The 27,072-nt window shown below is 43.3% G+C and overlaps 1 protein-coding gene across 2 annotated transcripts in view; it reads right to left on the bottom strand.

Moving 5' to 3' along the window:
• The window catches only part of CASK (calcium/calmodulin dependent serine protein kinase), a gene marked incomplete at its 5' end in the record, with an annotated part of 227,731 nt that extends 225,120 nt beyond the window's left edge, over nt 1-2,611 (bottom strand). For both annotated transcript variants that reach the window (XM_082494540.1, XM_082494541.1), the window contains one exon: nt 2,553-2,611. In XM_082494540.1, the coding sequence (XP_082350666.1) occupies nt 2,553-2,611 (59 nt within the window). The remainder of the gene's footprint in view (nt 1-2,552) is intronic.
• Nucleotides 2,612-27,072: the final 24,461 nt, after the last annotated feature.

The following is a 27,072-nucleotide window of genomic DNA, read 5'->3' as shown; positions in this document are numbered from 1 at the left end:
AGAAACCACCTCCTTATTTCTCTAGTAAATTGTATGGGAACTTTGGGACTTCTCAGACATTTTACAGGCAAAGATCTCTTTCCCACACCCTTTGTGAAAATACCTTTTACTACTTTAAATGACAGTGGTAACTACCTATTTAGGAAAGATAAATTACACGTTTTAATATTTCATGTGTCTGAAACGCAAATCAGGGCCAGATGTGCTATTTGCAAGAACTAAATTACTGTATCAATCAATAATAAATCACAGGGACGTGCAGACATTTAGTGGATGTTTCACTGAAAGATGTTTAGCAAGATGCATATGTAGCAATTCAAAGCAGATTTACAGCAGCTTTCCTAAAGTTGCTTAAAGACAGGCAAGGTGGTACCCAAAATCTGCAAGCTAAAGATGCTGCATCCCTGGTTCCCTGGAAGTCACTTGCATAGTATTGCAAAGAAACAGGAATACTACTTATACAACTGTCTGTGAAACTGTGTATTTATTTTAAATGGGGTTTTTTATTAGAGGACTGACATGACATCTGTGTGGAAAAGCCTGAGCAATCACAATGAGCTATCAACCCTTCACACCATCACTGCTGCTATTTTCAGTGATCCACCCTGTTTTTGCTACAGCGCTCTTGGCATCATGATGCTACTGTGATTCAATATTTATCTGTTAGATCTAGTTACATCACAACACTATCTATACTACCTAGATCTCATGTGGAACTTCTATAGTTAATACCTAATCCATAGTTTTTGAGCTCTCTCTTCAAAATTCTCCAATCACAAAGCAAAAAGTCACTCAAGATGTGCAAACGTCTGGACCCCTGTGAATCATCCATTCTCGAAAAGGGTGTGCAGTCATGTCAAACATAATCACTGCACCTTCTTTCTAACGGTAATCAGGTATGAATAAAATAGTGTGTGAACTGCAGTGGTTAGCATAAAACCACTTGTGAAAGTAGTGTGCCAAAAATGGTCTTCAAAACACATTTAATAACAGTTTTGTTTCTCAGCTACGGAAGCTCCTCACCCACCAACAACCAGCATTAAGCTAAAGCAATCGCTTACCATTTATGACAGCAAACAACACCCTTGAAGGTTAGTATTTTTAAAAGTTGCTTGTGTTAAGAGAAAGGTAGTAAGCCCTTGTGAAATGACAGAACTGAGTGCTGAAACTTCTGCTGGCAACAAAGTCACCTGCTAAATCCAAGACTAGCATTTTAGTATAATCCTGAGGAAAGATTAATTCTAGAATATTTTGAGCTCTAGCTTTGAAAGTAGACAGCACTTGATATAAACTGCAAACCATACCGGTGGAGAGAGGACAAGAGAATACATGCAGAAAAAAAAATATCTTTGTTTATAATCAAAACACAGTGAATAATTACTCTTATAACATTCATTGTCAGGAAGAAAAAACTGCAAACACACTGAACAGGGTCACTACTACTAAGGCTTCCACAGCAATCTCAGCTTCAGAATTAGAAACATACAGAAAATTTAGTAAGTTACAATATTGCCACATCTTTCATGTCCATTTTGCAACACAGACACAACCACAGAAAATATGTGAAAGATGACGAATAAATAAAAAATTTCTTTCAAATTTCTAATTTCAAAAGCGGGCAGTCACAAAAATATTGGGGGAAGGGGGGCAAGCTCAGCTTCAATTTTTTATCAACATCTGATCTGGGGGATTCTATGTATTTTCTTGGTGCGATGACACAGACTGAGACTTGAAGTGTCATTTTCACCCGCCCTACAACAGTGGTAACCCGAAACAGGCAGCTGGGGAACGCTAGCAACTACCTCAACTCCTAGGTTTGATACAAGCCTCGAACATCGGTTTAATAGCAGTTGCATAATAAGACCCCAAAGGCCAAGCACTCCTACTGCCTTATACATCTCTATTTCTACACGAATGAGAGCGGAGGGAAAGATCTGGACAAAAACCGAGCGCTACCCGCCCGTCACCAGTACTGCCACTAACAAGCCGGTTCTTATGCAGCAAAGAAGAGGAAAAACCAACACCTGGCGCACAAATATGCAGACGCCCAGTGAATAGGTGGATCTAGAGAGAGATATCGTCCCTTTCCCTTCCCCAATAGGCAATCCTTGATGGGTGTGCCAGGAATGGGATATAGGGGGGAGGAGAAGAAAAGGGGTGGGAAGCGGTTGCCGCTTGCTGCAGCCAGCCTGAGTGATGGTTCGGTGGTTAATCATGGTGGCTGAGGAAACATGGGGTCACTTCTCCCCCTTCCGCCTCCTCGTGTAATAACGAAGGTGGGCAGCGGTCGCCCTGTCACCGCCACCAGCCAAAGGGGGGACGCGGACCCCGCACCGCTCGCACGGACCCGCTGGCGGCGGCGGCGCCGACTCAGGTGGGTGCCGAGCTGAGCATCCCTCTCTCCCCCCGCCGCCGGCGGGAGGGGCCGGGCAGGGGGCACCGCCGCCGCCACCACCCCCTATACTCCCCCCCCTCCCCCCCCCGCTCTGCCCGCTGGCGCACACGCCCGCCCGGCCCGGCCCTGCCCGCCTCCGGCTCCCAGCGGGACTCACTTGCCGATCACCTCGCAGAGCTCGTACACGTCCTCGAACAGCACGTCGTCGTCGGCCATGGTCCGGGCGGGGGTGATCAGCCCGAGAGGAGGCGGCGGCGGCCCCGGGGAGGGGGGGCGAGGGAGGGGGGAGGGGGGGCCGCGGGCACGGTCCCCGCCGCGCGGCGCGCTCCCCCGCCGCTCAGCGCCAACCGCCACCACCACGGTAAATCCCGGCCGCTACGGCAGCTCCCGCCGCCGCCGCCGCCGCCACCTTCCGGGGGCGCCGCCGCCCGCCCGCCCGCCCAGGGGCTCCCGCGGCCGCGCCGGGACTCCCCCGCTCCTCCTCCCGCGGGCCGCCGCCGCCGCCGCTCCCCGCGCGTGTCACACGCTCCGCGACCCCACCTTCCTCCGCCCCCCACCCCCCTCCCGTCCCCTCCCTCCCTCCCTCCCTCCCCTCTCGAGCCGGCTACTCCCCGGCGGCAGCGGGCGGCTCCGGTTAGCGGGGCGGCGCTGGGTCCATGGAGAGGATCGGCGGGGAGAGGGGCCGGCGGCAGCGCCGTCTGCCTCCCTCGCCGGGCGGGCGGGCGGGCGGGCGCGCGCTCCCGGCCGGTGGGGGGGCGGGGGGGAGCGGCGGAGGGGGGGGAAGCGCGCGCGCCGGGGGAGAGTATAATAGTGGGAGGGGGAGGGGCGGGGAGTTGCAGGCGCAGCCGTTGATTACGCTCCTAGGCGCGAGGAGGAGGAGAAGCAGCAGCAGCAGCAGCAGCAACGGCGGCAGCGGCCGCGATAGGCGCTCGCTTTACTGGAGGGCGGGCGGGCGGGCGGGCGCGCGCGCCCAGCCGGCGTCACGCAAAGCCGTCACGGCGCGCGGGCGGGGGCGGGCGCCGGGGCGGGCGCGCGCGCGCGCGCGTCCGGCGAGAGCGGGCCGAGCAGGCGCGGCACGCACGCACGCACGCACGCACGCGGGGGGCTGCGTTCGCTTCCGCTGCCTTTCTCCCCCACCCCTTCGCCCCGCCAAGAATCGCGCGCGGGGCCACGCCCACCACGCGTTTGGGGAGGGGGGATCGGGCCGGTGTGGGCCGGTATGCGCAGGCGCAGGGTAGGATGACGTCATGGCGCGGGGAGGGGGCTCAGCGGTTGTGGTGCGTGAGGGCGCGGCCGGGCCGGGCTGGCGCGGGGGTAGCTCAGGTACCGTTCGGCCTACACTCCCCTCCGCTCCCGCTGAGCGCCAGCGGCTGGCGTGGGGCCGGCGGCGGAGGAGGAACCGGCTGAGGCCGCGGGGTGCGGAGGGGGGGAGCGGGGTGCGTAGGCAGGTGCGGGGAGGGGAGAGAGGAGACCCGCCGGTCCCTCGGCGGAGTCCCGGGGCCGCCGCTGAGGTGAAGGGTGCGGGGCCTGGGCTGCAGGCAGGCGGGTGGTCGCTGTGGTGACCGGCGTCCCTTGCCGGTGTCACGCACCGGGCTGTAGTAATAAAGTATTTTCTGGAGCACAGTTTGAACCCTCTCTGTTATTAGGAAAACAGTCATCTTCTTCGCCCTAAAAGTAGTGAATTCAAACAACCTTTTAGCAGCACTCTTTGATACACTCTCCCAGTTGGGCAAGTATCTGGTGTCTGTCTTTCTCTTAATAGCTGCTTTAAAATGATGTCTGAGACATCTGGTGAATTTTAAAACACTAAGTACATACTCGGTATATGCTGTTCCCTGATTTTTAACATGTTACACAAAAAAACTATGTATGAAAGATAGATGTAAATTGCATGTGTGCTTTTCCAAATTTTGAATTTGATGGTTTGTAGAAGAAAGCAATTCTCTTTTGAAGGAATTAGTCAGGAACTGTTGCAGTTTACAAAGTTTTTATTTTTGCCAAAGTACTTTAGCACACACACAACTTCTTAAAACTCATTAACAAAGGTAAATTATACAGTTGTTCCCCACACAGAAAAAAACCTGTCAAAGCAGAATTATCTGATTAAATGGTTTAAAGGTTAGCTTTAAAATGCAGAGCTGAAGACACTTCACCAAGAACACCTTGTTCCTGTCTCCAGACGAATTCAAAAGAGAAACATAAATCAAGAAAAGCTGTGAAAATAATTACATCTATCTCCTGCACAATTGTAGCATATAAGGTGAGAGACGTTCCGTGAGGCTGTGCTCTGTGCCATACAAACCTTTAAAAAGTGATTAAACACCATCTGCTATTTAGCATGCAAACATAAATCAAATATATCTAGATAGTTCCCTAAATCTCACAGAGCTAAACATGTGGGCAGCTCTTTTTTGCTTTTGTGGGACCATCAGGCTGAGTACCACATATTCATGATGGTAGTAAGTGTTAGAATATGGGTGAGTGAGATTATGGTTCACTTATATTTTGAGCAGAAATTGTCATCTGACTATAGTCTGCATATATGCAGAGCCATAGTTAATAAGAAAAAACAATTAAAACAAATGCACAAGGAAGGAAAATACTCATAATAGATCCCTTCCCGAGCTGAGGCAAATGCTGTTGCCACTGTAGCAGTGTCACTTCATGGAGGTCTCACCTTCCTCTGGATGCCAAGCACTGGAAGTCACACCAGGCCACATCACCCAGGTGTGGCAGATTAAACTGAAACAAGGAATGCCGAGTATAATACATGTGGGCTTTTGATCTGAAATACTGTAACAGAGCAAGTCCTTTTGAGAGCCTTGGAGGGCATATGGCTCCGTCTTGGCAAGACGCAGCACATAAATGTGCTCTTTCTGCTAATGGACGGGGTCTCAGAACCCAGATTGGAGAGTTAGAGTTGTAGGAAGGTAGTTTCTTGGAAGATGCTGAGCAAAATGGGCTTTCCCTAAGAGAAGTGGCTCGTTCCCTGGCAGCTAGCCTACTTGAAGGGTCCTACTACATTCCAGTAAAGAGGGTAGTGGCTGCTTTTTTAATCTCGTGAGCTGAGCTTCCTACTTTTTTTTTTTTTTTCTCTTTTTTTTCCATTCAAAGAAGACATGCTTGTTAGAGCAGCTGTAGCATTCATTGCTTAGGCTGGCAAGAAGCAAGGGAAATCTGTCAAAGCCGACAAACGTATCAGTTGTCCACATTCAGTGCAGGGGGAGAGCAAAAACAGGTGCTACCTACCATTTCAGTTGCATGAGAGGAATCTGTCTGAACTAGGATTTGTGTGCAGAGATGTATCGTAAAAAGTTGCATACTGAACCAGCAAAAGCAGCAAGGATACCACTACATCAGCAATTACTAGAACAAATGAGAACTATGCTGTAACTCAGTTTCCGATTGAACGGGCTTAAGAAAATACGAGCGTTAGTTTGCCAAGTTTGCCTGCAGCCAATACCCAATATATGACCATCCAAGCCACGGATATAGAGGGATGTGTGTGATCATAAATTTCAGCCATGAGTTTGAAAGTATTCATTCCCTTTCCCTTCCACAGGCAGGCATTCTTGATTTTCACCTGTGTATCCAATAAATCTCCTTACAGATTCTGTGTTTTTTAAGGTTAAATTCTGAAATAGGCACATCTAACATCTTAATAAAAAGTACATAACAATAATGTTTGAAATAAAAGCAGAAGAAACTTTACACTTGAGACCTGGAATGATTTGCTTGCCAGGATAGTGGTTGGTCTGAAAACAGTTGAGGGCATCCGTCGTTTCAGGGATGGGAGAGGGACTTCTTCATAGGGAAACAGGAAGGAAAGGGCACTGACCATTCACAGGAACGAAGGCCCTGTGGTAGCCCTACCCCTGGTAGCCCTCCCCCAAACCACTGCATGTGTTTGAGCTGCCTGTCTGTCAGATTCTGAACTGCCAAGTTAAGGGGGTGTATTTTTAGGTAAACCTAGACTATTCTTGTTTAATTTAAAAGTTTTTTTTACAGTCCTACAAAATAGCTAAGTTGGGGCTTGGGCACTAGAAAATCCATTTCTTAAAAATTTATGGGGTTTTCAAGTTTTCTTTGGCTGCGGTCTTCGCAGGGCATGCACACTGTTGGTGAACCACAGAGCAGGTAAGTTGTTCAAAGGTTGTTCATGGAACCATAGTTATCAGTTACGTCCTAACAGCCTTTATAGTTTTTTTCACTTAAAAGCATAATGTAAAAGGTACATGATGATGAACAAGAAATTTTAAGGGTGTGACTGTGTTCTGTAATCCAAAAGATGTAGGAAGCACCAAATTCTTTGCCTCAGATTCCAAGTAGAATGGGATCTTGAGTACTTTGATCTGTAACACTCCCTCTTACAAAGTTTGAGGATGAGACTGACAGTGAAGGTGAGTATGAACTGTTACTACTTCGTAAGAGAGAATATTGGAGGCCTACTAGATTTCTGACAAACTGTGCTGTATTGTTTAGGAGTGCAAATTCTATGAACTGAAAATAGTTCATAATTTTGGGCAATAGAAATGTATTTTGGTTGCAATGAAAAGAGACGACATTTTGATTATGACAGACAGACATTTTCAATCCTTGTAAAAAAGGTCATTCAAAAGTACCCCAAAAAGCCATCGGCGAACCCTGAATTAGTCTGGCTAACTTCTTACAGAAACGTATAATTAACTCAGCTTGGAATTCTACTGTGTGGCAGGGCCGTCTGCAGCTGCAGAGCTCAGGTGTAGCACACTGCACAAGTCCTGCCGCACCGTAATTAAGGAGGCCGGGTTTCCCACAAATGCATGTCTTGACAGGTCAATGATGTTTGTCTAGGAAGATAAATCTCCAACTGCATTTTCTCCTTAGTGGAGGGTTTTTTTAAGTTCCTCCACGGTGTCAATTCTCCATTGTTCGATGAGAAGTAGACTTTCATTGCCACCCTTCCTCCCTGAAAGCAATATCAGGTCTCTCTCTTTTCTGCAGCCCTCTGTCTTCACAGGACGGTTGGAGCTTATCGCTGGGATCTGTACCTTGCCCCCGTCTAATTCTGTTGAAACTGACCCCTGGGTTCAAAAGTTCCTGGGAAAGATACAGGCTCGTATGTATATGTGAACATGGCAAAGCATCAACGTCATTTCCCCAGGCAACTGGCTAAGAGCTGCCTCCTCGGAACGAAGAATTCTGTTTCACTGCCCTTCAGACATGGTGACCACATCACCTTCGCCAGACACTCGGCTCATACTGACCCAGCCACCCAGCTGGGAGAGAGTGTCAGGTCAAGTAATCAGCCAGGTCTTGGTCCTGGAATGGTAAGGGAAAAAGCCACATTCCTCATCTGTAATTAGACTGCAGTCACAATTAAACATAAGTTACAGTAACACTACTGAAGATAGGTAGCAAACCAAACCAAAGCTGAGCCTATCTGATACTGCCAAAGAAGCTCACGGTCACCTTCCAAAATCAATTTCCAAAGGTGAAACAGTCCCAGGTAGGAACAGCTGGCAACATCAAAAGAGAGGGGAAAACTTAAAAATTACACAAACCCGAATTAATGGAGTTTCTTTTTTAGCTATTTCTTGCCATTCTGATTATTTTTTCCTTCCTTGTGTACTACGTACCTGTGAACAATCTCGATTGGATTACTGGAGATGCTTATTTCTTTTTTCCCCAGTTGCAGGTTTTCCTCATTGGTGGGTATGGATTAAATAATAAGAATTGTGGAGGAAATCTCTCCATGATCCTGTTATTGAAACTTTTTTAAATTAAAAAAATCTTACAAGATGTACAGGGGATAAAACCAGGTAAGAAAAACTACTCAGAATTCGAGTTACCTTTTCATCGTTATCCTAAACAGAAATTTGCAACTATATGCTACAGTCATGCAGCTATATACAGAAAAATAGTGAAAAACCACATCATAAGGACAATATCAAAATGCTATGTCCTAGCACTGAAATAATAAAAAACCAAACACATTTTCCTTTCATATCTTTCTTTTCCTCTCTCTTGCATTTCTCACCCTCCTACTAGCTTTTGTAGAAGCATATTAAGGAGTAGATGGGTGCTACCCTAATAGATAAGAACTACAGAAGGGCCCCACACAGCAGAGTAAGTGCTCAGAGGAGGTTTGGTGTAGATAAACGGCACGGAATACTGCGTCTAGAGGAAATCCTCATCTACACCATCCATGTGAGACGCTGAACTTGGAACTGGCAGTTGCAGCTCTGGAAGGAGCCCTCAGACTCGCCTTGGCAGTTCTCTGCAGGGTGCAGTGACGATCAAAAAAAAGCCAATAAAATACTGGGCATATCAGGACAAGCATGAATACCAGGCAGAAGGTGTCATTTTGCCTCCATATAAAGCTCTGGTGCACCCACAGGTGGAGGGCTGGGGCATTTCAGGCCTCCCCATCTCCAGAAGGACACAAAGGAGTTTGCAAGGAAGAGAAAGTGAAGGGCAACGAAAAGAAAATAAGGATGAGTCATCTGCCTTGCCAGGAATGGGCAAAAGGCTGAGACTTGGCAATTTACAGAGGAGACACCTGAGGTAGGATATGATCGAGGTGTATAAAATCATGAAGGTGGTAGATAAGGTGGAGGCAAAACTGCTCTTCACCAAATCCTGCGGTACTAAAACTAAGGGGCACTCAGTAAAACAAGTAGGAAGATAGTTTAAGTTAGATATGTAAAAATATCGGCAGGTTCAAAAAGGAATTAGACCATTTCAGGGATGATGCATCATTATAAACAAACACTGGAAGGAATAGGCAGGGGAGTGCCATGGAGCATCCCTAGGACAGCAAATGTAGATGCTGGGGAGGTGGACAGGGAACTGACTGCAGAGAGTGGCTAGGCTTTAATGCGCTTTCTAAACTGTCTCCTACTACCACTGCTCCATTTTCCTTTTTAAAGGTGTAAGTACAGTCTTTCACTACAAATTACGCAGTCAGCTTCTCCACATTCAGAAAAATCACAGGAGTCGGCCTACCTGGAATGCAAAGAATATTCTTACCCAGGAAGGCCACGTTACTGATCTCAGTGTATCCCCTGTTGGGTAAGTAGGGCTAGGTGGACCCATTAGGGCATTTCTTATATTCTCAGCCTTTTAGTTTCATCCTAGGTTTCATTTTTCATTCCCAATTTTGTCCTTTATTTTGTCCTCGTTCTGCCACCAATTTATTTTCCAAACCCTATTTATGAGGTTTGAGATACCTATTTTTTCTTACTGCGTTTCCCAGATTGCTATTTCTGTTAATGTGCAGTAATGCAATCCAAAAGCTGACAAGGCTTACAGTTGAAGACTTCTAAGACATAGCTATGGCTTTACCACTTATCCTATAGCTTCAGGGTAAGCCAAGCTTACCACATTTTATAACGTTGGAAGAGAATACTAATTCTGTAAACAATTATTTGTGAAGTATTCCGCCTTCTTCCTTGTCATCTAGCTTTTCTTCCTTTCCTCCTAGTTTTCTCAGCCTACATTTTTTTTCCAGATGGGATATAGCTTCACAGAAGAGAGCAAACATCGCTCTGCCTGGCCCCTTAGTCACTTCCCACTTCCTTCTCCCCCTTCCTTACACTTTCCCTTTCTGAAATGTTATGCTGACACTGCATGATTATTCACACACAGACTTGGAGGCTCTTTCATGCATCAAGTACAAAACCACCTGCAATGGAAGGAGTTAATATTGACTTCCTGATTCAGATTGGCCAAGTTACCATTGAGAAAGCTTCTTGTAAATCTTTTGCCTGCAGAAATCCGATTGTTTGCAACAGATCTTTGAAATTTAGCAGGGAAAAAGTCCTAGAGGGCAAAGATGTATGTTTTTCTGTGTCCCATGAAATTCTATTCAGGTCTGACAGAGGGAGAAACTGGGAGGAAAATATCCTTTTTTCATATGGCTTATGTTGGCAGCAGCACTCTGGCAGCCATCCAAGGGGACCGGCCATGGGCATTCTCGTCCCAGACAGCAGCCACTGCACACATCATTGTGCTGGGAGCCCGACACACCGGCTGTAGCTAAAAAGCTGTCATGGAAGTGAAATTTGGAGGCAGCAGAGAGATAAAAAACAAAACTACCCTCTGTAATAGCTCTCTCTAAACCTAGCACGTAGTATCTCTTTGATCTCTTCCCTTTATGGGCTCAAGAGCACCCTTATTTTGAAGAAATTTGAGCCATACTCCCCTGATGATCACCTGTGTGCTGCACATGATTCAAATCTCAGCAGAGGTTTTTATGAGTAGCTTGGGGCCTTTTCATTTAGGAGGAAAAAATACTTCCACGAAGGCAAAATATTTTTTTCTTTGGGAAAAGGCATTTGTGTGCTATGTGTGAGATTATTTTCAGGACTGCTGCCCTATTTGCTCTCACTATTGGAACGTCAATGGAGAATGTAACAGAAGGTGGGAAGAAGTGGGAGGAGGACCTTGATGTTAGGACAGGAGATTGATACACAGGTGAACAAATTGTTATTTACCTTGTAGTAAAGTGTGGTCCCTGGCGATCCTTTGCTCACTGTTTATACGTGAGGCCAATATGCTCAGCTTCAGGTTTTTTCGGCCACCAGTGCTCATCTGGAGACAAGACTTTACCTTCAGTTTTCTCACAGCTCCAGGTGTCCAGCAACATGAAACACATCTCTCTGATCCTTCACCAATGTAAAATCCATATGTTATCATAGGAGCAGAGGAAACCCGAGGACCACCAAAATATATAAACACTTTTTAAAGAACTGTGAATACCTATTCTAACTTGGTATGCATTTTACAGATGATGACTCCTAATCAGAAGCTCTGATGCTGGTGATGTCCTTGGCACAAGTAACATAAAAGCATCTAGCAGAACTAAATTCTGAAGATTTATTTTTGCTGTAAATTAAGGAGGACAAAGCTTTAGTAGTAATTATGTTTTCTGTGAGGAAAAGAGCCAGAAATAACACTTTTTGATGAATTCTAAATAACTTCTGCTTTAGTTACTCTAGAGCAGGGTTCTGGATTCAGTGTATTGTCTGCTTCTTTACAAGGAATTTAAGAAAATTAGAGCTCTGATGGTGAAGAAAGGGGGATCTTTAACATCTCTTGTCTTCCTCAGCGTATGAAACCGCTATCTGTGTTGCCTGTCACCCAGACTCTGAACTGCCCACTTACAGTGCAGTGTTTTTAGGCTAATTAAAGACATCCCTGTTGCTGACAGTCCACCCAGACCTCTGTGCCGTAACAGGCACAGGAACAGAGAAGCATCTCTGAGGCCAGCCCGGAGCAGGAATACACACTGGTGTCCTCACTATGCTGTCATCCCTCGGACTCCCTTGCTGTTTGGGTTTTCTTTGAGGAAGATTTACAAATACCACGATGTCCCTTATGTGGGTCCACACCCACAGGCTTTGGGTGTGCCTGTGCTCAGTCATTACGGTTTTGGATAAAGGACTACTCTTAGACTGAGTTCAGTCATAATAACTGATTCTTTCAAACAAGAACAAAATGGGATCAAATATTTTCTTGTTTCACATGAAAGGAGATGCTATCTAAAAAAAGTTCTAACTTAGCACTGATATCTAATAATTAACTGCTAAGTACTTATTTACAGTAATTGTCAGGACAATGGGTAAATCCTACCGTGAGTGGAAAAGCTGTGACTCATAGGACTAGACCTGATGGTGCTTGTGTTGTCCCTCCTTTGGTGCTTTTGGTTGGAAGTATGAAGATAATCACAGAGCAGCTGTGATAGTAGTTGTACCTGTCCAGAAGTAGTTGTACCTGTCCAGAAGCATGTCAACTGAAGAATGTGAAGGACATGCACACCAGGAATGGAATATATATAGGGAAATACACTATTATTGCCTCTGCTGTATAGCTACAGCCAATGCCCAGCTGGTCAAGTAAACCAAGATTTTGGCAAATGAAAATTAATTCTGTTTTGTCATCTTGTGAGTTTCTAACACGAATTGTCTCATGTAACTTTAGACACCCATGGTGCAGAGGTCTACATCTGAGCTATTTATCCGGGCTTCCTTTACAATCAATCCACAGATACAGGCATTTCTGGGGCATAATTACTCTGGATATGCCGGGGAAATTTCCCATATAAAAAATAGGGACATTTTGCCTTTGGTCTTTCAGAGGGGGTGCTTTAAACTATTCCATTAATATAGTAATGGGTGCCCTAAAAGGAAAGGAGAAAATTACTAGCTTTTTCAAAAGTAATGAGAAACTTATTATTTTTTCCTGCTTGGGCTTTCACCTTCCACAGAAGTGAAAAAGATGTCTTCTCCATATGTCTGGGTCGTCCTGCGACTAGCAGGCACCGTGGAGGTTGATAGGGATCTGCCTTACTCAGAGTGTAAGCTCTTAACAAGAGCATTGCACTTTGTAGCTTGTATTTAGCAACTGGTTCAGGCCAGAACCTCTTAAAGACATGTTTCTCAGCAACTTCCCTCTGCATCCTGAAATTAAACATTAACATAATAAGGAAGTTCAGATACTAACTTAATCTAACTTAATGAACAAGCACACATTCAATTAGTCTCTGAGGTACTCTGAACTGATTCATGGAATTGGAAATCTCTCCCAGAGTATCAATACTCTTGCTGTCAGATGGCAGCAAGTCTGTTAGTTCCAGTTGTGCTGTGTCCTGAAACTAATTCATCTCAACCTGCCGCGGCTGTTGGCTGTCAGAAATTCTCAGGTAAAATGGCTGTGTTGGTACTCCCCCTTTGGAGAAAGTGTCACTTATTCCTCTGCATATGTCCACCCGGTGTGCCAAGTTTGTCTCTGTCCACAGGATATTTCTTGTGACATTATTGCTGTTTGCAGTCATTGCTTTTCATTATAGGTACTCTCACAGTTGCTTTTTAAAAAATGGTGACAGCTCCCAGTACCCCAGATTATGTTTCTCTTTTTACCTTCCCCCCACTCTGTCTTTTTTCCCATCTATCCGCTGGTTGCCATGACTTTGACATGAGTTCCTAATAGGCGCTCAAGAGCAGGCACTCGTGTTTTCAGTTTTCTGTTGAGTAAAATGCCAGCAAGTAACAAGTCATGTTATGTTGGTACCGCTCCGTTATTTAACAGTACCAAGTACGGATCAGAATTGGCATCCCTTCCTGTATATTCTTTACCATATTTTCTGCTAGCCCTCGGAGGCTGGAGATAATGGAGGTTATGGTTGTATTACTAAACTTATATTTCAGAGCGGAATGGTTAAACGTGAACCTGATAAATGTCAGACATTACTATATCAGGTATACCAGGCCTAGCATATCGAATCAAATTTGGGATGTTATCTTTCTAAGCTGTTATGTTTCCTAGCAATGCTATCTCAGGAAAATGGGAATACTCTAAATACATATCTAGCAGTAAGGGTCTGCTGACTGTAGTATTTTCCTTTTCCAGCCAGGACATACAAGTTTGTTTCTCCTTTGCGTTGGGAACAACTACTTGCTATGCGATGTGACAAGTCTTACCATTTCCTTAATGGCATCGTTTGTTTAGGATCAGGACAAATCTCTAGTCCCTATCTTAGAGTTTTCAATCCCTAAATGAGTTTCCTCTGCCCATTTTATCACTTTTCAGTAACATCTTAAAAATGACCACTCCGGTGTCTTTAAGCATCCATCTGGCAATAGGAGCCTCCCCCAACCCTAGTGTGATAAAGATTATCCGTAAAGACAGTATAATGTGCTGGGTATGGTATGTAAATAGTTTTGATTACATTTTGTAAGAAACTTATTTGTAAGAGCAGTTTTGATAATCAAAGTCCATATTCTGTTTTTACTGTTGCTTTTTATCTGCCCGATTCACGTAAAATCTGACTAATGGACTTTGAACCACGGCCCTATTGTTAAATAGGAGAGCGTGCCTCCAACCCCCAAAACTTCTCTAGGTTTACATTTAACTAGCAAATCCCTTATCTGTAGCTGAACGTCCCTCTTTAAAGTACTATTTCCCAGGTCCCTGTGGCTGGCAATCACTTTCAGCTAAAGCTGGACTCTTGGGGATGAGAGGGGGAACCTTTCTAGCTGCGGGGCTCTCCACCGCTGCCTCCCTCTCCTTTCGAGGGCACTGGCGTTTTGTTGCCGTGCAGCTCAAAGAGGACTCGTGCCACTGCCTTCCTCCAAGTGGGTGGCTGAAAACTTCGTGTTGGGATTACTTTTATGGGCCTGTCTTAAGTCCTTCGCTTTCTCAAAAGCTTTGTCACTAGCGGTGGCGCTCGTTTCTCAAGCACTTTGCCACGTCTTCTGTTTTGTAGAGCGGCAGGCTTAGAAAGCTGGTTCTGGCAACTCTGTCAGGCACAAATTTGCCTACAACATTCGTCTCTCCAAGGAATCTTTAAACCCTTTCTTGTCTGTCAGGCTAGGTATACTAATGATAACATCAGCCTCCCTTGTGTGATCTTTCCTAAACCATTCTAGAAAATGAGCTGGATTAATGAAGACTTATTATTTAAATTGCTGAAGCTTCCCAGCCCATTTTGACTGAACACATGAGCTTCTGCCACGACTGCTACAACCAGAATGGATGTCTATTGGTCCCTAAGCATCCAGCACGCCCCAGTTGCAAGATTATATACCTTAGTTTAAACCTCATAAACTAAAGCAGCTATGACTAAATTTCTGAGAGCGTGCTCATATGCTAAGCTAGTTGTATATTAGAGCACGAAACTCTGCATAGGTTTATTTGTTCTGCTGAAAGCTCACTAATTTAAATTTGGCTCAGATATCTGTGCTGTCTGTTGCCATCTTCGGTGAAGTTATACCTTTAATTCACATATTATTTTTGGTCCCAGGCTTTGTTCTGTAAGCATACAGAGCCAAGGCCTTTGAGTGCAATCTGATTCATCCCCCATCTGATATCTCACCGACCACCATTGCTTAACCTGGCTCTCTGCAACAGCTCCTGGCTTCTTCCAGAGCTCTGGAAAGCTATGGTTCTCCGCATCAGCCAGCCTTACAGCTGATACTGTCAGCTAACAGTGGCTGTGGCACAGAAAATGTTCTCAGGTCTTGTACTTTGAAGTCTATGGATGACACTCATAACTATCACTCATCTCTGAAACATGCTCCCCAACGCTGGAAATGTTTACAGCAATAATCTGCAGTGGATGGGAAAAAAATGCTGGCAATTTAAATGTAATTAGAAAAATTTCATTTCAACACTCGAGGGATTCCATCTTGAATGTGAAAATGTCACAGGTCTCAGCAGTCCTGTTCCCCTCAGCAGACCTGTATGCTGTTACTTAACATACCCTTGTTTTACTAGAATTACATTTGAAATCAAAAGTTAAGATTTTCAAAAGAACTTCCACTTTTTGTTTTCTTTTAGGTTTAACCTCTCACTTCAAATAAGAGGAGGCTGGTAACATCGTTTGCTCTGTTTCTTAGTTACTATGTTATGCATTTGCCGGATTTTTCATTTTACTTTTTCTTCTTTATGCTTTGATTTTTCATGTCACACAAATGACACAGTAGCCCTAAATATAGCAGAAGATTGCTCATGAGACTATTAAATTAATCTTATGAAAAGAATTGATTAAACTTAGTTCTTGACTAAAAATTAAATCTTTTTTTCTCTTTGTTTGACTCAAGGTCAATTTTAAGCACCTTTGTCATTCTTTGACAGATAGGCAAAATGTTTTGGAAAACATTTTGAGAAGGAGAAATGGCATAGAAAAAGACTTGTTCCCACACAATCTTAAACCCCTGGGGTTCAATCCTGCAGCACACTGAAAGATCACATACATAATCTGTTCCTTAAACTTGGGAATCTCTCATATCTAAGGTTAAGTGCGTGTTTAAGTATCTGAAAACTTTGTTTTGTCTGTTTAACTGAATCAGCCTTCTCTATGGTGATATCAAACTCAAGTACACTCTGAAAGCACGCCTGGCTCATTTTCAGCCACTGCAGTAAAAAAAGCCTCTCTCCAAGGGGGAGATAATGCAGGAGAGATACTAACCAAGGAATCCCCCACCAAATTCAGCACGTAGCCTGCCCTGGATAGTTATTTCTTTGCTGCTGCTTCTTGCTGCAGAGCACCAAGCCTTTAGGATAGATCTCCAGGTCATGCAGACTGGACATAAAACATGAAGAAAACATTACTCCCTAACCCAAATCTGTGTGGTTTTACCCCCATCTTCTTAGTATGCTAATGGGAGAGATGCCGAGTGAAAAGTGACCCAAGCGGGATCTTCTTTACAGTATGTCAGGTTGTTGCCAGGAATTCAGAGTGAACGATCAAACAATTTTACTCTTCTGTCTTTAACACAGCATACTGAGATAGGGAAAAATAGTGTCCTACGCAAATATAGTACAAAACCGGAATAATATTTTCTAATTCAAGTCCCAGCATGTGGAAAAGAAGAGAAAAAGCTTTGCCCTGGAGTCAGCCATTTAGATGGTGCTTTGTCAGAGAGAAAGTGAAAAGTTCTGCTGAAATAAGGAAAGATATATGGGGAACATGGAGATCAAAACCAGCCTGCACTGTAGGAGGACCAACTAGCATTGGCTGGTGTCTTTGTGATGTATTCATTTAAATACAAATTTAAATACATATGTATTCAAATAGTAATAATTCTACATTTCTAAAGTGCTCTCTCTTCCGTTTGCATATTGGTCTTGCATCATTTTGAATGCAACTAAATTGCTCCACTGATTTTGATGTCAGCTACTAATATTTTAAATGAAGCTGCCAAAAAGTTACAACCATAATTTACCCAATGGAACTACTGCTATGAACTTTGCTACAAGCTACTAACTGAGTAAATAAATTCAAAATTCAAGTGGTGTAATTTGTCTCAGAGTTTCTGCAATTAGGGTCCTATGCAATACTTCATGAAGCTGAAAACCAATGCAGTGTTAAAATGACAATACTGGAACAAATTATTTGGATTCTTTAATTATGTTAATATCTGCAGCATACCAGTGCATTAATACTAAGACTGTATAGTTCTGGCTTTGAGAAAGATACACAATTGACAGAAAACGTTTATATCCGTGATTAAAATGACCATTTAAAGGACAGGTTATGGCAGGAAACAATGGGGGCTATTGAGACAGAAACCAGAAAAATGAGCAGTGTAAAACATTTGTTCAGCCAAAAGATTTGTGTTGTCGTGAAAATTCCCCTCAGCCCAGCGTTAGAACGGTTAAACCCGAACAAAAACATTTGGCAACTGTGCCCTGTTTGGAAATATTTATAGAAGGCTAATACTTAGCAGGCAGTAAAATTTTCCTATCAAGGATCTCCGAGCATTTTACAAAGCGTTAATAATCAAGCTTCATAAAAAATTCATGTGCAGCTTTCCCAGATGTGTCTGCTCCCGCAGGTGGGCGGTTCAGAGCCCCGCAGATCCAGCCTCCGCTGGGTGCCCGCAAAGGGTTCCCTGTCCTGTCCAGAAAGGAAATCATCGGAAAGCTGGAGAGGGAGTCAGAGACGTACAGAGGAGCAGGGCACCCTGCTCGCTCTGTGCTCATGTACCCCGACTTCTAACGCTCTGATGGAAACATCTAACAACCCCCCAGAAATTGGCACTAAGGCAAACACAGAGACCTGTCGAATCTATTCACGTGACGTTGTTAAGGACCATCTGCGTTGGAGAAAGGAGAGACATGCGGCAAGGTTTGAAAGCTTACTTAAGGTTACACTGCCAGTAACTGGCAGAGCCGGAGCAAGAATCCAGTGGTGAGTCCCAGCCTTCTGCCGGCATCGCCGGCGTGGCTTTTATTCCAGGGAGGTATAGCGCAAATGGGAAACGAGATGTTGCAAAGGTATTAGACAGCTGAACAGATTGTAAGTGCTCTGGACAATCTTGTGATTACAGCCCTTGTGAGATTTGCTTCGCTGCTGGGTAAATTGGATTAAACAATTCTGAACAGGTACGAGACACCTAAGTGGATGTAATGTGGTAGGAACAAACATTTTTTCCATCAAAGAAAATGCAAGATTTTCCACAGAAACTAATAAAAATTATTTTCATTCTGAAGAAGTTCTTTGTAGGAACCTGTGAAAAAAGCTAATTGCTGTGGAGGAAGAGCAAGTTGTTCTAGAAACATGGTGAGACAGATAAAGAAATGTCAAAAGAAGTGGTGGGATGGCCTGAGGCTGGGTACCAGTACTCAGTGATTAATATAATTCACAGTCTGTAAAAGAATGATCAATGAGGTGGCAATGTTTGCAGTATGACAAAATTGTTTGGGATAATTAAAACAAGAGAAGACCGAACAGCGCTACGGAGATAGCTTAGCTAGGTCACCGAGCATCAGACGAAAATGAATGTGGGTATTGCATTTTGGAAGAATTGCCTGAACTGCTTAGACAGATGTCAGAGGTCAAACTTAATGGCAACCAGTAAAAAAAGAAAGTTTTGAGTGAAAACTTCAGTGCAAATCTAGGATTGCCATGGAAGAAGGTATGGATATATATGCTAAATAAATCTGCGGTATGTTTATTTGGAACATTTCAGTTCTGGTTATGATATAAACTGAATGAGCAGTAGAAAAGAAGAATTTAGAAGCAACTGGGAAGAATGGCACAGCAAAATTTCTGTATCAACTTGAAATTAGGTTATCTAGATAAGAAGTGAATGGGTAACTGTAGAAGTGCACAATAAAAATATGAAAGGGAAGATATTGCTGCTTCTTTTATTTTTAATTTTAATACAAGAGCAAGGAGATGTTCAATCAATCCAAACATCAAACAAAAAAGATAAACTGATCATATTTAAGTAAAGACAGAATGGATAGTGGATAGCAATGGGTGCAGTACTAGACTATAATCCTGAGGCCAGGAGTAGAACCAGACAGAGGAAGTTATAAGACATGTATGTCCTCAATTAGAACATACTACAGTATGCATAGGACTAAAGAGGAAGGATAGTAAAAATGATCATAATTCAGGGACTTAAAAACAAACATTAAAATATGGGCATGGACCGGCTATTTCATTTTTGCACAAAGAAGAGGATTTTGTCTTCTTCATCTGAAGTATCTGGGACTGTCAACAGCTGCTGACATGATCCTAGATTAGATGGTGTCATCTAGTCTACCCATTTGAAAGTCGAAGGTGCTAATTAGAGGAAACAAGATCACAAGATCACGGGCATATGAACAATAGAAAAAACCAACAGATCACGTCACTTTCATATTTTAGACAATCAGAGGCTTCATTTTGTTTAATCGGGGAATTTATTTTTTGCAGAGGGTATATAAAATTGAAAAAAAAAATTAGTTTAGACAGTGTGTTCATCATTAGATTCAGATATTTCAGTATACAATGAGCGCTTTTAGTTATTCTCAGCCTTAATCAGCAGGAGACAGACAATGTATAGGCATGGAGGGGTTCCTTTATCAGCACTGAAGAGCACATGACCTATATATCCCTGCCATCTGCCCATCTTGTAACCCAAGGTAAATCTGCCTCAGTAAAGTACTTCACAAAAGAAAGGAAATATAGCTATGGCCAATTTAATAGTAACTAGAAGTCCTCAACTGTGATATAAACATCAGAACAAGGATCAGAACAAAGTGGTTCTGCTGTTGCACCACAACCATGGCTGTATCTATCTGAACAAACCAGAGGTCAGAAGTATTTCCATTTAAAATAAACACTCATTTGCAAAATGACAGGTTATCCCGCAGAACCACAGAGACACTTGTCTCTATTTTTAATTGTTTTGTTCACATTTGCTTTAACGACTGGGATCCCCATCCTGGAGAAGAAAATATAAATAATCACAAGTTTCCTCATGTGGTGCTATAGGAACCTTCCTCTTACCCCATACCATATTATTTTAACACCTTATTAAAAGTAGCCGTGTTGCCCCTGTGAAAGGGTTGGGTTTTGCCAGAACAGGGTCGCACATGGCCTCATGGAGAGCGGAGTTTGTGGAGACTTTGCTGTGCGCTGAAGGGTTTACTTTTTTTCTCATAATGAAGAAGAGTATTGGTCTTTGTGTTTAAAACACAGATCAAGTGGCATTTCAAGAGTTGCACTGAAGTAGCTTACTGTCACCCTTCAGTCCATATTTATATCCAGGGTTTTCTTTTCCCCCTGAAAAACAACTACTGGTTCCTATCTTCCACTATTATTATCCAGCAGGCAGTGAAAGGAAGCTGGGTCCCCGCTTTGCTGGGGAGGTACCAGTATCACAGCTTCACAGACAGGAGTGCTCTGGCGTAGCCAACAGCTACGCCACAGCAGCTGAACTGGGACCCTTTTGTTCTCCTGCCAGAGCTGATCGTGCTCCATCTCTGCGCTCCACAGATGGTTGAGTTTGCTCGCACTCCACCAGGGTGAAGAAAGTAAGAGACGTTAGGCAGAAGAGAAGGCATGGGCATGTTTCTGCTCAGCCATTTGCTGCTCTGTAGTACGGAGCTGCACTGGCTAAGTGCACTCTACCTCTGCCAAAAGCCCAGTTAGCTGTTTCCACAGCATCCCTGGAGGAATAGAAGTGTCATTCTGGACGTCCTCAGGCACTAAAGCTTATTTAGAAATGTCTTCATCCTCTACTGTATGTTATAGCTCATGCTTTTGAGACCTGAAGTTGATTGGAAGTAAGTTAGTGAGAGTCCTTATTATAGAATGTTCACAGCTTCACTCCTTAAAGATGAAGGGATTCTAATCTGAGAGTTTGGTCTTCCGTTATGGAAACAAATCTGGTATTTATACCGAAACTTTTCTTAGTCGTGTATTTTAAAACCAATACTTACAGCCTTTCAGAGTTTAATTTTAGGTTTTTAGTACTCCTAAGGTTTCTTTGTCCTCTCTTTGGCCCAAAAATGTATAGCATTTTTCTTTACTTGGGCCTATAAATAAAATTGCTTTTCTCTTAATCTCAGAGTCTACGGCTCTCTGTCCACATCAGTCCTGATCAAAGGTGCACCTTTGAACTTTAAAATGTTTTCCACAGAATATTCCCATATTATTCTGCGTGCCTCATTCTGATCTTTAACTCATTTCTTGCTTTCTTCTCATACCTACTTCTGATCCCTTCTCTCTCTGCTCAGCCTTTTCAGACCTTGCAGTCTGCGTGAACCTCACTCTACGTCAGTGTCTGCCTTATTACACTTGACTCTCACTGCTGGGACCTTTTCTTTAATGGACAGTTCAGGTTTCCAGAGTTTCCTAATTTCCCTTTGAGTGATCCTTTCTGAGAAACAGCACCCCTTTTAACGCGGCCATTACCACCTACCAATGGTAGGACTTTGGGGATTATTTTATTTTTTTTAAGCTATACCTTCGTTGCATTTAAAGTCTATAGATTTTAATAGCCGAGTCATTAAAAAGTCACAGAGTGAAAGCTGTAAGAGTAATATACGGAATCTTCACTTGGCTATTAAAGGAGAGTGGTTTCTAAATATAAGAAGTATAGTCAGTGAGACGCTGCCTGGGGCCCTGGAAACACTCCAGCCTGCAGTGCGTGAGTGTTTTCAGGGTGGCAGCAGGGTGTGTGCAATTACATCTCTACCTACAGTTCAGCTTGGATGGTTGTTGTGGTTCAGTTCAGCTAGCTAGCAGTGCCAGAGACAAATGCCACGAGCAAGAGGTCACAGCCCACGATCATTAGACCGTTGCCTGACGTGAGGCTACAGTAAGGACCTTCCAGCCTCTTTAGGGCCACTGGGCATGTGCTGTTCTGTGCCCCCTTACCTCTCCCTTTACCTCTCTCTTTATGTCTCCCTTTACCTCTCCTCTCACAGGATAGTTTCTAAGATGGTGTCACAGTCTTTTTTTGTGATGATCAGAAGATGAGGCTCACCTGGTCTGATTAAATCTGCAAGGTTAAAGCAGCTGCTTTAACTATTGTCTGGCAGACTGGAGGGAGGATCTCCATTTGTCTGGCTTCGCTGACTTCAGACATTTTCCCCCAGAGATCCAGCTGATTTGATGAGGATTTGGGAGATTAAGGTCCCGAGTCCACTGTTTCGGGGGGGTTAACAGTCAGTTAGCCTGGCTTTTGTGATCCAAACCGATGGACGATACCAATTGCTGTGCAATCAAGAAACCCCCAAACAAAAGTGCTGTTAGGACGCTGCAGCTCTGGACTTACACAAGACTGTAAAATTGGTGACTGGAGGGCTCCAGACGGACTGCCTCTGTCCTTCCTATGGCAAATGTACTGCTTGCTTTGTCAGATGCCAGCTTAGCAAATGTATCCTGCAAATTAAGATTGTGTCTCTCCCTAGCTTGTGAATGACCAGCAGCAGGATTTCCAAATTTGGGATGCAGTTAATGGGTTTCACTGCGATTGTTGAAGTCTAATGATTCATAAAGACACCCTAGTTTAGGCTCCCAGAGGTGAATGCAGTACTTGCAAGAGCAAAAAGTAGTAAAGACTAATATTTGTCTATAAAGATTTGGTGACTCAATCTGTAAAGGCAGCAGACGAATTCAACTGAGAATTGCCGTTTCTAATTTCCTTCCATAACTGCATTACAGATTACTTTATTGGGAGATCGTGTTTACAGAGAAATAAAAGCTTGTAATTTCTAATTTCATATCAGGCTGTTTAATTTCACACGGAGCAAAGACAAAACTTGAAGTATGCATAGAGCCCGTTGTTTGCATCAATGTGTAATGGCAAAATACTGAAACCAATAAAGGCCCCTAAATAAACCCCCATGGATGAAACCCTGTGCTTAAAAAGCCAATTGCTTTTTGATGAGCCTAAGAGAAATGTTGTTTTTTCCTCCAGCTCAAATACTGTCAAAAAGATATTCATATATGTATGCTCTCTGGCAGTTTGGTACGAAGATTGCTACTAGCCTTGCTCAGCTGGGTATTTGTGATGTACGTGTTATGACATCATCTCAAAATGTATTGCGGGCAGTAATGGAAGTCTGTAGAAAGTATGGAAGTTTATGTTTATATTGTTTAAATTTCTCTGATTTATCCACTAAACTTGAGGATTCTCTTGTCTAGCATCCTTGGTGATGGTTTATGTATATGCTATCACTGAAGCTATAATGATGAATATCTCTAACGGGCAGAGTGAGGGAAGTGCCAGTAATATTTACAATATCTTAACAATATTGGGTGACTTGCAGGTCACTATTCACTATTAACCTACCTAATATCCAAAAGTTGAATCAGAAAGGCAGTAAAGAAAAATTACATGGGAGATGAAACAATGGGGAAAATATAATTCCGTAGGGAAAAGTATCATTCCCTAAAGAAAAATAGCAGACTGAGGAAAAAAGAAATCCCATATGCCTGATTTCACCCAGTCTGGGAGTGTTTACTCTTCCCAAGGCTTGAAATAAAAGAAAATGCTTAAACCTCACAAATTATAATCCCAGGAATAAGAAGTGGGTTGTCAGCAAATGGAAGCTGATAGCCACAGAAAGAGAGGTGGGGAGGGATACAGACACAGCGAGTACAACAGCTTGTTAATTTGGAGGTGGGTAGGAGTGGGTCTCCTGGAGCTAAGGGTGGTAGAAATTAAAGCAGAGCAGGTTTAAACCATGGACGTAAGTCACTGTGTGGGTGCACTTTCCCAAATATCTGATTACCTGGTTTCACCTGGGCGGCAATCCAGGGAGCCATACCTGTCACCTACCAGTGCAGTCCAAAGAGAAAAAATAGGCATTGTTTCCCTAGGATACATACCCATATGAACTGAGATCCTGTGTAAAATGATATACTTAAAACACTGTGAATATTTCAATAGCAACTCGTTGTAATTCTAAAACAGTTGGTAATTTCTTTTGAAAAATTAAATTGCAATCTAGACAAGAGATTTATTTACTGAGTTACAAGTCATATTCAGATATAAATTTTTTCAAAAGGAAAACAATAATCATTATTATTATTATTAAAATGGCATTGCTGCCTCATAGGACCTCATAAATGTAGCACTACTTGATTTATAAAAATCTGCATGTAGTTCCCTGTATTCCAACTAAGAAGCATTTGAAACAGAAAGAGGAAGATTTTAATGAGAGTACTTCTACTGTAATAGAAGTTCTACTTTTTACCTCTGGAGCATATAACAAATACCAGGTTCGTGGTTTTTTTTTTGCTTTCACTGCCGTATGCCTTTCAGCAGCCTACTGTTTTTCTGACCTTTGTGAACCCGGGGTTGTCCGGATGTCATTCTGGCTAGGATGCAGAAGTTCACTGGTCCATCAGAAAGGTCTCTGTGAGGACTTTTGTTTAAATAAACGGAGGCTTTGTTCAGGTAACATCTCATTCACATCATGACTTCGCTGGCTATATGGCTCCTTAGCTTAATCTCTCATCCTTACTGCCAGGAGAGGTAGTTTACTTGTGTCTCCTAATTAGCTGACCCACGCTGGCCCGTTTCACACGTGTCTCTCATCTCTAGGAAGAAAATGAAGGACCAAACCTTCTTTTCCAGCACTGCTTCCCTCCCCTGGGCTCATCAGTCCCTCTGGCAGGGCAGCAGCTGCTGCAGTGCTGATAGTTATTGCTTGTGTACATTTACAGCCTGCTCTACGAAGATGGCTATTGTCAAGCAAGTGTTGGATAGAAAATGGAGCTAAATGTTTTAGGCCAATTATTGACCACATTTAACAACTGTACAGGCTTGGGGAAGCAGCAAGGCTTAGCCTGCCCTCCTCCCCTCTCCCCCCCTCCCCCCGCACACCCTCGTTGGTGTGTGAGGATACTAATACCTCCATATTTTCCCCTAAACTGGCTGGTAGCTTTGGGCCTGGAGCATACACTGTACCTTTCAAAGGCATGGCACTTGCTATCCCTAAATTTGCTATCTATTCAGCATCACTAGAAGCATCCTGGTAGTTAGTACTTTTAGGTACCCTAATTGCCTTTAGGAGTAATGGATTAACTTGCCTCTTTATCCTTATGCCTCATTATTGGATCATGCACTCCGGTGAGAGCCTACAGTATTTCTCTCTGTGTTGAATAAAGTAATAGTCCAGTTTAAAGTCTAGGGAACAAACATTTCACTATTTTTTGGCTGCCTAAGCAATTATTTATACTGTATAAAGTGGCAATTATATGCTGCTCCTGAGAATAGTTACCCATATTCACTTGTCAGTGCTGCAAGGGGCAGTCGGTGATGTACCTGACTAGAAAAGTGCCATCAAAAAATGTCTTCATTAGCACAAGATTACCCCACACGTCTGAGGGAATTTCACTTCTCTTTTCTGGAAAGAATTTCTTCCATATATTGTTAAATTGAATGTGCTTGAGCTTGTATTGTGTGGTACCAAATGTTTAAGCTAAATATTGAGTGTAATGCAAATTTGTTCTATAAGTTGCAGTTTGCTGTTTGAAGATGAGGCAGTTGTAGCTCATCTGAATAATGGTTTTGTTCTTAACTGAGCTAACGGCAGCACTGTCCCAAAGCACCAAATTATGAAGCAGGAGAGCATGTAGGAGTTTAATTTGTAAGTTTATGAGGGGGTACAAAACCAGCTCATCTGTTAGGAACACACAGATGAAAGACAAAACTGGTGGATCTAATAATCACGTTGAAGAGCAAAATGTTTGGGAACTGTAATAGTTGGAAAATTACAGGAATCTCTCTAGCTTTCCATGAAACTGAAGGTGCTTTGGAGAAGGAAAATATTTCTGTTTGTACTGTATATTTTTCAAAAAGGAAAGGATATTGCAATTATGATTAACAGGTAACCTTTTAGAGGGAACAAGCTAGTAAGAGGTTAATTTGAATTTTTTAGGTAGTAGTGATTGTTTCTAGACCTACTAGCTCAGTAGAAATTAGTTGCCAAAACCGTCAAAAAACCATTCCTATGCTTTATTAAGGCAAAAAAAGATAATTTATATAACTAGGATTAATTCAGCAAAAAGTACTAACTGTGCTAAATGTACTAAATTTTGATTACTTTCAGTTATCATGTTATAGTTGAAATTCCTCTTTTTCTTCAAATCTTTTCTCCCACATGTACGAGCATGGCCTCTTGCGTATGGCTTCAGCCTTCTGGTCTGTAGTCATCTGCTACTGAAGCTGCACGTTTGATGGCAAAGTCTGGTTTAATGGTAGAATGTTTTGGGGTTATCATGGCCTCCCAATGTGTTCTTGGTATCTTTTTGAAAAGTAATTTTGTAATATACTGTGTTTATTTGTTTCTTAAAATGAGGCTGTATTTTTGGTGGTCACCACTGGTCACAGACTGTCTCTCCAGCAGGATGTACAGGGGCATGAGGGAGTTCCTTGTCCATTCCTTGGTAGTGGAGCAGGTGACCTGCACGAGCCTGTGCTGCCATCTCCTGTACCCTCTCCCTCTCTTTTCCTTATTTTTGGACGTAGACCTGTAACACCTGTAAGCCTTAGTTTCTGTTCCCTGCTCATTCCTACTCAGGTTAGCTGAGGCAAGAAGTGCTCAGCCCATCAGAGAAACACCCACTTTGTGTGAGTTGTGCCGCCTATTTTTCTATAAAACTTTTCATTTTCCCTTGTAACAGTGATAGAGGACACCGTATCACAGGTTCCTATATCTTACAAATTTTCTAGATGAGGTGAAGGGTTTTTAAACGTGATGAAAGAGTCAAACATCTCTGAAGTTTGGGAAGCATCAAGGCTCTGTCTGCCCCCAACCTCAGGCTGGCAGTGTCTCATTGCAATACAAACACTCTTCTAAATATAGAGATAGCTAATTGCTTCCTGTATTTTCAAGAAAACTTCACCATTGGGGAATTCACTCGTGTTGCTTTACAGCTCTGTCCAGCTGGCAGCACC

Source organism: Vanellus vanellus, assembly GCF_965231255.1.
Source record: "Vanellus vanellus genome assembly, chromosome: 1".
In the NCBI taxonomy this organism is placed as follows: Eukaryota; Metazoa; Chordata; class Aves; order Charadriiformes; family Charadriidae; genus Vanellus; species Vanellus vanellus.
This window is presented reverse-complemented; position numbering and strand designations above follow the sequence as displayed.